The 13,577-nt window shown below is 42.9% G+C and overlaps 1 protein-coding gene across 2 annotated transcripts in view; it reads right to left on the bottom strand.

Annotated features, from left to right (window-relative positions):
• EPO (erythropoietin) overlaps positions 1-13,577 on the bottom strand; it is a 357,290-nt gene that overhangs the window by 222,465 nt on the left and 121,248 nt on the right. For both annotated transcript variants that reach the window (XM_044077307.1, XM_044077308.1), the window contains exon 2: positions 10,365-10,495. In XM_044077307.1, the coding sequence (XP_043933242.1) occupies positions 10,365-10,495 (131 nt within the window). The remainder of the gene's footprint in view (positions 1-10,364; positions 10,496-13,577) is intronic.

Raw genomic sequence — 13,577 nt, 5'->3', positions numbered from 1 at the left:
CACACAGTCTGAAAGGCTGAAGAGGCAGAATTCTCGCCCACATGAAAATGAGAGATGGCAGCCAACTGAACCTTGACAGTAGAAGAACTAGCTCCATGTTGAAAAATATCAGCTAGGAAATCAAGAATGGCAGAAATATGAGCCGGGAAGGGGTCTAAACTCCTGTGAGAGGCCCAAAAGGGAAATTGCTTCCACTTGCTGTGATAAACATTCCTGGTCAAAGACTTATGAGCAGCCACCAAAATAGATCTAACTGAGGATAGTCCAGGAGTCCTAGCAATCATGGGAACTGGAGCAGCCAAACTGTGAGCTTTAAACTGTCCAGATTTGGATGAAGCACCCCTGAAGGGTGTGAAATCAGATCCTGAATGGGATCCATGATCCAAGTCAGAGCTAGAAGGTGAGAAGAAAGGAAGGGAAACCATACCTGGTGAGGCCAAAATGGGGGCAATGAGGATCACTTTGCTCCCCAGATGACGAGCTTTCTGTAGAAACCTCGGAATAAGAGGTACTGGTGGGTATGCATCCAGAAGACCGGGAGGCCAAGCATGAACTAGAGCATCTCTGGGGGTTCAGAGTGAAAAACTCATTGCACTTCGCATTGGAAGGAGATGCAACGAGATTGTAGCAAGGTTGATCCCACTCGTGGAAGATCTGTTCTGTTACTAAAAGATTCAGAGACCGCTAGTGAGGCATCAGAATGGTCTGACTAAGCCTGTCCACTAGGATGTTGGACCATCCCGGAATGTGTGTTGCGATGAGAAAGTGACCGGTGGAGATCACCCATTTCCACACTCTTATAACCTCACGACAAAGGGGGCAAGATCTGGTCCCACCCTGTTTATTGATATACCAGACTACTGACATGTTGTCTGACTGAATTGCAATCATTCCCAGAGGAAGAAAGGCATGAAGGGCCTGCAACGCTAGAAGGACCGCCATCATCTCTAGGACATTTATGTGCAAGCTAATCTCTACAGGAGGCCACAGGCTTTGGACTGTCCTGCCCGAAAAATACCCCCCACCCAAGTTGGGAGGCATCTGTGGTCACTGTGACTTGGGCCGGGGCTGGAACAAAGGGTCATCCCTCCAAAATATCCGGAGAACACATGCACCATATGAGGGACGACCGACAGACTCAACTGAGATGAATTGGATATGTCAATGGCAGTTCCAACAGGGACCATTGTACAGCTAGAGTCCATTGTAGAATTTTCATGTGTAACCGGGCACATGGAAGAAGAGTTATGGTCGCTGCCATTGAGCCTAAGGCCATCAAAACCGATTCCTCCATTGAGAGATGAGAGTGGTAGATCAGGGAGACATGCATCCTCAAATTTTGTACTCTCTCCGAGGTCAGGAAGATTTTGCACTGCAGAGTATCTATCCTGGCACCAATGTAGTCTATCACCTTTACAGGATCTAGGCATGATTTGGATGCATTGATTGTGATCCCAAATGCAGGGCAAGAATCAAGAAATAATCCCTGGTTTGGGAGAGTAGATGCCTGGTAGGAGCAGTTAGAAGCCAATCGTCCAGGTATGGATAGACCTGAATCACCTGAAGCCTCAGGTGAGCCACTACCACCACCATCACTTTGGTAAACACCCTGGGGGCTGTGGTGAGACCAAAGGGTAGGGCTCGAAATTGGTAATGATTGACTTCTAGCCAGAAACAGAGGAACCTCCTGGAGCTTCTGTGCATTTTTATGTGATAGTAAGTATCTTGGAGGTCTAACAAGCACATCCAGTTGCTCTCTTGCAGGTACTGCATGATAGACTTTAATGTGACCATCCGGAACTTCTCTTTGGCAACTGACAGGTTCAGGGTAGAAAGGTCCAGAATGGGCCTTAAGTCCCCCGTTTTCATTGGCACCAAAAAGAACCTGGAGTAGAAGCCTGATCCAGACTGATCTGGAGGGACGGTTTTGAGGGGTTGTTTTTCTAACAGCTTGGAAATTTCCTGTGCTGCTGCCTCCCGTTGTGTGAGTGGTATGTCCGGGAGGTGTCTGGGAGATTTGGGGGGACCCACAAAGGAGATAGAGTATCCTCTGGATATGATCTGAAGCAACCAGTGGTCTGATGTTATGGACTCCTATACCACTAGGTGCAAGGACAATCGTCCCCTGACTGCCTCCAAAGTACAGCAGTTGGGCCACCCCTCAGGGTTGCTGCCTGGGTCTGTCCGAGAAATGTTCTCGAGACCCAAAATTCCTCGGACCCCCTCTGCCTCTGGGCCAGCATCCATTCTGTCCCTCTCTGCCTGTGGGGGAAGAAGAGTCCTGAATGTCTCACGAATACTGTGACTTCCAGAACCTTATCTTCTTTTGCCCTCTCTGGTTCAGGGAATAGGACCTTTGAGGGTTCGAGAAGTGGATCCTGATGGCAGACAGTGTCTTCCCATCCTTCTCACTCTGGACTAATGTCTCTTTGATGGTGTTACCAAAAAGAGTAGAGCCGTCATAAGGGGCATTGGCAAAGGACATCTTGAAAGGTTCTGAAAATTGACATAACCTGACCCAAGCATTGCACTTCATGGACACGCCGAACCCAGCTGCCCTAGCCGCTCCTTCCATAGCATGTGAAAGGAGTTGCATGGATGTGTTTCAAAGTGGCCATCCTTGTAGAGAACGAAGCCCTGTCCCCCTGTGACATGGACTTAGGGGGAGACTCCTCCAGCTCCTTTACCAGGTCACGTTGGACTGTGGTGACATGGGCCAGGTAGTTCAGTGCCCTAATTGAAAAGGTAGCTGAAGCGTACACCCGCTTCCCTAGGCGGTCCATCATCCGTGACTCTAGGTTAGGAGGATGAATAGAGGAACTCTCCTGGCCAAGTTCCTTTTTTGTGACTGGTGCTACCACCATAGCATTTACAGGGGAGCCCTTATTCCATGCTAGTCTGTCTATGGGTGGACTTAAAATTTTGTTGGGTCTTTTTGGAATTGGTTCTATGGTGTGCAGCTGCTTCCATGCCCACGAGGTGACCAGATCCACCAAAGGATCCACAGGAGGGGACACCAGGAAGTAGATGGGCGTATGCCGAAAGCCTCCAGGAACACGGACTCATCAGAAGAAGGTTTGGGGGCAGACCGACCTCCTCGTTGGCGCAGGATTTCCATGATTTCTCCAAAGGAGACATCCTCGGGAGGTGACCTAGGGGAACCTTCTCCTTCATCCAAGTCCGTATCCTCGGTGAGTGACTTGGGGGAGTCCAAGTGCCTCCTCTTGCATGTATGCTTGTGAGGTACCTCTCTGGTGGGGATCTCCGGGGGAACTCGCAAGCCACCTGTTCCTCAGGGGGAACCGTCTGGGGCTCTTTGAACATGGGCTGTCCTTCAGGTAAAATGATGGGGGCCATAGAAAGAGCCAAGGGGGTCTGGGTGGAGTCCCAGGGGGCAGTCAGGGGCCTCGATCCAGCAGAGAGAACCTTTCCTACCACATCGAATGCCAAAGGAGAGCGAACCTCCTGAGAAACCAATAAGGAGGCCCATCTGCCTGGGTCCAATGAGAGAATCAGAGCCGAGCCCAAAGTGGATGGAGCTCTGAGGAGGGAACTTGGCACAACAAAGGCAGAGCCGATGAAAAAAGTTACATTCCCTTGGATCGGACACCCAAGCTCCGGCTCCGAAAGCGGTTGGGATCCGAGATGGCCGGATCCAACATGCTCCAGGTAGCTGTCAGCATCTAGGAAGTAGGTACCGTCGGCGCTGACTCCCTGGATAAAGCCATCCTCGGATCTGAATACTCCGAACCCGATGGACGGATTGGAGAAGGAGATATCGGCTGGAAAAAAGGAAGCGAGATCCCCCCTCCTGAGGGGGGGGGGCTGGAAAGACCCCCATCCGGATCTGAGTATGGATGAATCTCCTCATCATTTTATCCATATCAACCTCAGACAAAGTCCGGGTGGACCTCGACGAGGCCACAGACTCCAACCTGGCGGGTCAGGGCACCGAGGCCCTAGAAGCTGAGCATGTCTCCTCCGGCTCTGGGGAGAACCTCGGAGATCGGAGCCGAGGGGAGTCACAGATCTGTAATGTTTTTACAGGTGAACGGAGGTCCAGAAACCTCTTTCACTTTTCCCTTGCCTTCAGCTCTCTCTCTCCTTCTCTCTGCCCCTCTTCCACTCTGCTTCCACATGCTTTTGTCCAGGAGGTTGAGTCCAGCCTGGGAGGGAGGAGAAGCCAGGGAAAGAGAAGAAGGAGACGCGGCCACAGCAGCCACTGTGACTGAAGCTGGAGATGAGGCAACAGTCTCTGGAGCGGGAAGAAGGCCTTTGAAGGCCAACTTGGCCTTTCTATCTTTAATGGCGTGGGGGTTGAATCCCGCACATCTAGTGCAGTCCACACTCAGATGGGCCATGCCCAAGCACATAACACACAGACTGTGGCCATCTGCAGCAGATAATTTATGGCCACACTCAGTGCAACGTTTGAAAATAGGCTTGTCAGCCATACTATCAGAAAGAAAAAAACTGAAGAAAATGTTGTTTCTTTCTTTCTGACACCCACTCACCACACTCGCACACAGAAAACACTGAGGGGAGGAGGGGAAGCAAAAATCCACACAAGCTATTCAAACTAATCTAACTACCCTAAAGCACTATAACTCGGCACAGCAACCGAGGGGAGGAGAAAGGGGAACCTATTCTATCACTACCTAATGATTTTTTAAAGAAAAAAGATATTCAAAAGTTTTTTACCCACTTGAAAAACTTGGAGCTCAAGAGACCACGATGCATAAGCTATTCGCGGAAAATGAGATCTGAGGATGGAAGGTAGTGGAGGTGTATTATGGGTAAGGGGAGGAGCTTTTTTTTAACTGTTGGAGTTATCCAAATGAGGTTAGAAGGACTGTGTGTGTGTGTGTGTGTGTGTGTGTGAGGGTAAGGTAAGTGTGTGAAAAGTTGGTCATTATGGGTGAGACTGTGTATATTTTTGTTGGTTAGTGTTAGAGTAAGGGCTATCTAAGGGGATAGATTTAGTGTTTTTTGTGTGTGTGTGTGTGTGTGTGTGTGTGTGTGTGTGTGTGTGTGTGTGTGTGTGTGTGTGTGTGTGTGTGTGTGTGTGTGATGATATATGTGCCATGTGTTAGAGTGTCTTGTATAGTGGTAGTGTTACATAGTGTTACAGAAAGGGTTTTTCGCAGCATAGGGTTGGAGTTAAGTGCAGGGACAGCATTAGGATTAGCATGCTGTAATAAGGGGAGAAAGGTAGCAACATTTTTTTTCTTTCCCTTACTAATTCTGACATCAATCCCAGTGCCCCACCTCCTATAATGGGTATACTTGCAGTCTAGTTCACCACCAGTCCAATACCCAAATTTACAGCGGGACCAGGAAGGAACATAGTGTTGTCCTGGGGGGATGCTTTATCCATTTTGTAGGGGGGGGTATATATGATCTCCCCATTTCTTCATCCCCTACCTTGCTCTCATTGACACACATGTTCAAAGACAACTGCTCTCTTTGGACCACACTTCTGTTGGAGCATGATCGAGTAACGTCTCTCTCCCTTCATGATAGCCATGCCCATCCATCCCTGCTGCTCTGCAAGTCACCCAAGTCTCTACTATAACCCGGTTTGTGTGGGTTCAGTCAGGGCTTTATACCTCTATGCCAGTGGAGTAGCAAAGGGAACAACATTTTATGGAATATTCACAGTAGGTCTAGATTATGTGCAGAATTTCTGTTAAGTGAGTGTTACGTTTAGTCTGTAGACTCCCCATTACACTGTTAGCTGCACTTACTATACTACAAATAGTAGTTATAAACTGAATTTTGTGTTTAGAGTTATAAACTGAATTTTACATTGGTATATACACAATGTGAAGAGTTATAAACTGAATTTTACATTTGTGCATACACAATCAAAGTCAAAGTCAAAAGTAACGTTATTGGTATTCAGCCATACACGAGTTACAGCTGAATGAAATTTCATTCCTCCAAGCTCATGTACAAAACCAGAACACAACAACGTATAAACAAAAAGCAACAAAAATACAGATATACAGCAACAGTGAAAAAGAGCCGACCGAAGCTTTAAAAACTGAGTACGATTCATAGAATACTTCAATCACCCTCTACACCGCCACCATCTCCCATACATCACCAGCAATAGGTAAGTCCCAGTCCTTTTGCCTGATCATCCTCTCGACACCACAGACCTTATAACCACTGATACCTGCAGGTCTGAACAGCCACACCATCACCAGCAACATCCAAGCCTAAGTCTTTCATTCTGAACTTCCTTCTGACCACAGTCCTTGCAACTGCCGCTACCTGCAGGCCCAAATGACCACACCATCACCAACAACATCTAGTCCCAAGTCCTTCCTTCTGACACCTGTGACCCTCACAAAAAAACATCCAGGTTGTCACCTTCACCATTTCCATTTCTCCAACACTATCCGCTGCATCATAAGGTCCAATCTAGTTAACACAGACCCAGTTAAATCAAATACAGTCCCATTAAATCCCATGAATTCTGCTTTCCACACTCCACATCAGCTCAGCCCACCACCTCAGGCCAAACTGCAACCACTCCATTGTTACAAAAAAACAGGCAATAATTCCAACAAGGACACCAGCGGACACCACAAACTCCACTGCCACAACATCCACACACTCAACAAACAAAAACGGACTCACTATCTCAAAAAAAAGTCATGAGATACACCACAAAAACAAAAAGTGCATAAGAGGAGCCGGAGAGGCCACTGCTATACAAGACACCACCATCTTGCTATACTTGCTGTACAATGTGAAGAGTTGTACACTGAATTTTACATTGGTGCGTACACAGTTTAAAGTACTGTCCTCAGCTTTTGAAGTTGTTTTTATGCCCTTTGCTTTCCAAGCTACTTTTGTGCTTTAGCCCAGTTGTTTACCTGCTGCAGAGTATGCTTCAGTGATGCTGGTGAGTGTGAAATTTGTTTAAGTGGGTGTTATACATTTAGTCATGGGGAATGATGGGTCTTTGGAGTAGCCTAACTCTGCACCTGCAACCTCAATAGCTATGCCAGGTATAGTCCCAGAATACCACCCTGATATTGCATATGTGTTGTAATCTGACAACAGGGCAAAGGCTTGCCTATTGAGACAAGATATACGCTGCAGCCCTTTGGGTTACTGCTGCTTTTCTGGCATCTAGCTAGAGTCAGTGCAGTAAGGCAATGGGTTGAATCATCTACCCTGAGATGGACAAGCCGTTGCTGGACTCTCGATCCAGTTACTATTTGTTGGTTCCTCTACTGATTTTGTCACTAGTCAGTACAAGGTTGTGTTCTTTGTTTCCAGTTCTGTAGTCCGGTAGGTAGTTTAGCTGGTATGTTTTATACATTTGGTGTCACCAGACAGAAGCAGTGTTGTAGAATGCTCTTAGTTTCATGAAATTTGTAGTTTTGTGTTACTGTTAAGTTACTATTTGTATTCACACTATGTTTTGGATATCTGCATTCTTAGATGTTATGTGTATTACAGTGAATGTGTATCACTTGAATAAACAAGTTTATTCATCACAAGTTATCTATGCTATTTTGCGTATAATGTGGGTACTGTACAAAAACATGCATTCATTACATTTTGCTGCAGTGTCAACATAAGGCTTGGATAACCAGTAGAACCATACTTATGAAGCATGATGGGTCACATGGTATGTGTTTATTTGGTGTTAGATGATGTCATTGCATGTCTTATGGTTGTGTCACAAGACAACGGTGTCATACAAGTTAGGTACACCTTGGATATTGTGGATTATATGGAAGTATTGGCTGACACACGGTGTGTATAAATCTGTCTGTCTGGACTTTCATACTGATGGGTGGGTAGTTGTGGATATCAGCAGCACTTTAGGAGGACACAAATGGTAATACATTGTTAAAGACAGGTAACCTAGATCTATGTGACAGGGCCTGTCAGGTGACATTTGAGAGCACTAGTGAGATGATTCATGATACTTTGGACTTGCGTATGATACTTGCTGGGTGTGAATCAGTTGCACCCATTTTGCCCCACCAGTAGAACAGGAGATTTTTGGCACACAGCTAGATTTTTGGTCCAAGGTTGATGGTGAAGCAGTCTTACCACTGCCACTGCCACCACTGTGGAAATGACCTGGGTCAATGACTGTGCAGTGGCTGTTACTGAGGGGAGGGAATGAAACCAGTAGCTGCTATCATTGCTGTAGCCCATAAGCTGCCTGGATTGTATGATCTGCCCATACTTAAGAACCTGTTTGTTCAGTGAGGGCATGAGAAGCACATAAATTAGTCCCTAGCAGTTAACACTGTGGTGATGGTTCTTACCCTTCAATATTTTGCACATACATGCAGTTTTGAAATGCTGGAGGTTATGTATGATATGCATCAGCATTCCACTTCCCAGGTGGAATCCAGCCAAGATGGAGTCAGTAGTCATGATGCCTTTGACAGATAGTGCCAAGAACCTTTGCTGCTTTTGCTTTACTGTAAGAAAAATTTATCAAGGACATGAGAGGCGCAGCATGGGTGTGCACTGACACCAATGTGCCACTGCATGAGTAGATAGCTTGTGGCCTACTGTACACCTGCAGCCACAAATGATAGGTAATCCTGCTAAGGCTACCCTTCTTAAACACTGCAGCTGATATTGTCTCCGCACCTTCAGAACTTTTTGACAAAAATGTACTGTGCATGTATCCATGGTGTTACCCTTTAACTGTCTGTTACTTCAATGAATGTATGTATAAAGCTAAAATGTAGGTACTGCATATTGACTAAATTGTCATAATCTGTTGCAAAATCAACTTGCATTTTTCTTGACTCATTTAAGTTTGTGTTTTTTTTTGTCTATGCGTTTTCACCCAGGTCATGGTTAAAAAGTGTTTACAAAGTACCTCACTTACCTGTTTAATTGACATAATTTATAAATAAAGATTACACTAGTAGTGCAACACTTACAAAACTTGTCAAGTAGCCCACAATGAGTGATCAAAACATCTCAGCTTCTGTCACAATTGCTCACCTAAAGTTTTTTGTAACTGACAACTTCAGTACATGAATGTATCCAACGTGGTTTAATTATGAGAAAATGAATTAGAATTAAAAAAAATATTAAAAAAAATTGAAGGGGAACAAGCCCCACTGTACACCCCATAATCCTACTTTATTATTTACATTCCAGGGGGTATTACACCTCCAAGAAGTACTCCTCACTTAGTAGTAAAACCCAATCTTGGTTTTCCTCTTGGAGGCTGCAGTATCTGACCTCCCATTGCAGACCACCATACATCTCAACCTCTTAGCATAAGAAATCTGGACAAAGCCTAAAGAAATGGGGGACAAAGGCCCAAAAATAGGGACAGATTTTAAATATTGCCCTTATAAACTTAGAAAGTCACTAGTATAACAAGATTTGTCTTAGCATGCATTTTCTAAAGGATATGAAGTCTGAAATTGAAATGTATGTCAATATTTAGTGACTTCAATCCTCAGTGATTTTTTAGAAAGCTGCAGATTTTATGGGGAACAGACCAAATATATGAGTCAAAAATCTGGACATTCTGCAAATTCTGGACAGTTGAGAGGTATACCACAGCTCAGTAAACTACCCTGAGCTGCTGTGCAGAAGCAACTGCGAAAAGAGCATCGATGAACCAAACAATTGATTTCAAGTCTCTGGAAAGTGGTTCTGTAGCTGGTTGATTAGCAGAGCATTAACAGATGTGAACTGGATTTTCACAAAATGCTAAATATTCACAAGTCAAACTTATTGTGACTTGGAGAAAAATGGGGTCTGTCTGTTGTTTTAACACCACATAAACTACAAGTTCCTACAGCTAGTCAGATGTAAAAATAAAAGCTAGCAGGCATTTTTCCATGACAGTGATAAACATAAACTGGTTTTAATCTGAATTTACTAAATGCTTTATTTTAAGTTACACATAGAGCTGCAAGTAATAGCCAAGACATACAGTTGAACACTGCTACATGAAAAACCCATCTGTGAGAAAGTGTTATTTAAAGTAAAATAACATAATTTTAATTTGCATTTTGTGACACAAGCAGTTCATTAATTTGTAGCTTCTGAACTATTAAGCTTTTGATATAAGATATCATCTGAAATTGCTGAAGAAAGAAGTGCATGTAGTCTTTTCCTGTTTTAGAATCACAGAGACTTTTCCTATGCATTCCCACTCACTTTTATCACTGAGTATGCTTTTTGGGTAATAGTTCTTACCTTGAGCTGTCATCAAAGCCAAACAGTCTTTGAAGTTTTATCTTCTTGAATGTTCTTTGTGATGTGAACATGAGATTAGAAATACTTGAAAAACAATTAAAAAGTTAGGAAAATAGAAAATGAACAAAAGAAAGAAAGAAATCTCATACCATTGCATTTTCAGCTTCCTTAGCTTCCTTTATGAACTTGTCCATGACTCTGCTGTCACAGATAGGACGGAGTGGAGTTGCTGTAACTAGTTTTGCATACCCAAACAACATTAACAGCACAGCAAGAAAACCTAGGGGGGAAAAAACATAAACTTGTGATGGCTAATACATTGTTATAACTGGCGTGCAGCTTCAGAAATATATATTCCCTTTATTATAGTAATAGAAATTCTCTAAAGTAATTTAAAAGATATATACATTTTGAGGTGTAACCATGTTCCAGATAAATAAATGCATTTGATTATTTTACTGATGGAATACATGGCTGGTATGGTGATGTTTGACCATTAAGTAAAGATAGGTCATGCAGTACAAACGACTGAGAAGGCTAATTGAATGCTGAAAGTACATCAGAAAGGACATCTTGTTCACTTAGTTTAATTGTTAATTTCTGTGTCTCTGAGGGTGAGACCTTCCCCTCAGATCCCCTAGACCATCTTGCAGGAAAATATCAGGGAGTTTGGTGCTCTGATCAGCATCCCAACAGTGAGAGTGTATTTTGTATGAATAGCCTAAATCCCCTCCCCTTGGGTAATGATGTGGGCATCTGGCTCACTGTAGGGGTTGCCTTTGTTCCTACCTTAGTTCTTGCATACTGCTTTGCATGGTAGACCAAAGGCTGCTATAACTGGCTTGGCTGGTCTTGCCCACATCATCCGTAAACCAACCCCCTCTCCTTTCAACACTGTCCCTGACATCCAGTGGTGATTATATCAGGAGCAGCAGCTTGAGCTAGCAGAAACTCACTCCTTCTCCCCACGAGGTGCTAGTAAGAGCTTAAGCCGCTGTTTGCACTCATTTGCCTAGCCATAATCAGGGCTTTATCCTTTTGGCTCACTTTTCTGAGTTTAGCTTTTGGTTATCAACATAGTGCATGTTGCATGTTCATCATTAGAGCATTTCTGCTTTAACCTTAAGCTATAGGAGACATAACCTACCAAAGATTATTTCCACCAGCCAGCTTCCAAAGCTTTAGGAAACCTTGTAGGCACCTAACAAGAAGGAAGAAAGATAAACCTAGTGGCTAGGACAGTAACATTTCTGAACTTGTCTTTCCAAGGGATAGTGTGCTTCTGTGCAGATTTCAGCAGGTCAGTTATTAGCTAGTGTTTCTGCAAAGTTGGGCAAAAAAGTTCCATGTTGGAGATTACCTTCCATAATACTAATCTCTCTGAGGGAATTGCTTTATTTTAATAAAAATATTCTTTTGTGCTCCATTTTACCTCAGAAACATATACATTGAGTGATACCTTGAAGGGAACTCTTTGTAGATTTTTATATTTTCTCAGGAAATTAGCAAATTTCTCCTCAATTTTAATTGTTCAGACGTTGGTCTTTTTAGTATTGTGGCTTCTCATTTAAAACTTTGACCTCAAAACTTGAAAATTCAGTCAGAATATTTTACTGACTCATCTAAGCTCAGTTAGCTGCTTGCCAGGCATCTTTTTCATCTGGGAACTTGTCTTGGGTCCTCTTGGGGATTTCCTAGTGTATTTTTTTTTTTCTGAGCAAAAAATGTACTACTTGTCTGTATAGCGCAATCAGGTTGTAGGGTTTGTATAGTTAATGTTTGTAATTAAACCATGTTACCCCAAGCTAATTTTTACTGAGAAGGCATTTCCAACCCTTCTAACGTCTGTTATTCATGTGTCATATACTGTCGGCTGCCACATGTTTCAGAGTCATAGTGGTGATTCCTCTCCTGAAATTACATTTTTATGATGAAAAAGTATAATTTTTTATTGAAATGTGTTTCTAGGGGCTGCGACATTTAGTGTTTTGTGGTTGTCAGGCAGAGTTTTACCCCTGATGTTTAAAATTTCTTTCAGGAGGTAAAACTGACTCTCTCACACTTTGTTATCCACTTTCAGACATCTTTTGCTGTTAGCAGTTAACCCTGGTTCCATCTAGGGATTCTTTTATTTATCTATTTTGTGAAAGAAAGGGTGATGTTTATTTATTTTTTGATTGCCAGGTTTTGATGACACTGTGTTTGATACTTGTCACTATTTTTTTTACCTCTGTCTCATTTTTCCTGTAAGGATGTAACATTTCTGTCAAGACCTTTTATCCACTTGTATGCCACTTTTTACAGGTGACATGTGCTCTTAATTCCCTTGGGAATTCCCTTGTTAATTATCTTTTTTTTTTTGTGGAAAAAAATGGAATTTGATATTAAAAGTAGTTCTTGGGGTCTGGGTTAGATATGTTTGGTGTTGAAAAAATACATCTGTACCTCTGTACCTCAAAGTTTACATTTCTGTCATGAGGTAAGACAGATTCTTTAGACACTGTTGTCTACTTGCCTGTTACATGTAGGACTTGGACATGGGCGCTTATGTTTTGATTGTTCCTTTACTAGGCAGCAAGTACAGAAAACATTTTTGGGGAGGGGGTCTCCAGTATAAAGAAATTATTTTGGATCAGTTATTTTGGATGCAGATCCTTAAGGAGAATAACAACAGACATACAGAATATTATATTCATAAACTAGCAGAAAGTATTCTAAGAACTAAGCCAACACAAGAATGAAGAAAGGAGATTCTGCCAATAGGGATGATGCAAGTTGGGTTATAGAGAATAGGCAAGAAGGGAGTGGAATATACTGGAGAGAACTTGCAAAGGAACCAAGGTACTGGAAGCAAATAACTAGAGAGGGAAAGTCAATGGATGAGACCAAGAAGACATTTGGACTACAGACTAGAGATTACCTTCCATACCAGGGACTGGCATCAGAATATAGGCAAGGAGAAAGGCAAAGAGAGGGAAGTCCTAAGGGAAATACCTGTTCTGGCAGAGGTTTTACTTGAATCTGGAACAGAAGCTGCAGTTAAAACAAAAATAATTATTAGGACATGTAAAATACTGCACATTAACTTTAAAAATAAATCAGATGAGGTTAGAAATAATTGGGAAGAGAGACTAGATAAGCAGTTTACAAAGGATGTACATACTTTATGTAGTAAAAAAGTGCATATATGGTGTATAATGTATGCAACTGGAAACATTAATATGGTTTGTTTTCTTTTATATTAATGTGTGTGTGTCTATGTCTTAAGTATTAATTTAATAAAGATGTTAAAAAAGAATCAGTCAGAGGAGATTAGAAAATATTGATAAGAAAGAATGGAAAAGCAATTTGCAAAGGAACAA

The sequence above is a fragment of the Protopterus annectens genome, chromosome 7.part0 (assembly GCF_019279795.1).
Source record: "Protopterus annectens isolate FY-2018-M chromosome 7.part0, PAN1.0, whole genome shotgun sequence".
Classification (NCBI taxonomy): Eukaryota; Metazoa; Chordata; order Ceratodontiformes; family Protopteridae; genus Protopterus; species Protopterus annectens.
The sequence above is the reverse complement of the archived record's forward strand: the minus strand, read 5'-3'. Positions and strand labels throughout refer to the sequence as shown.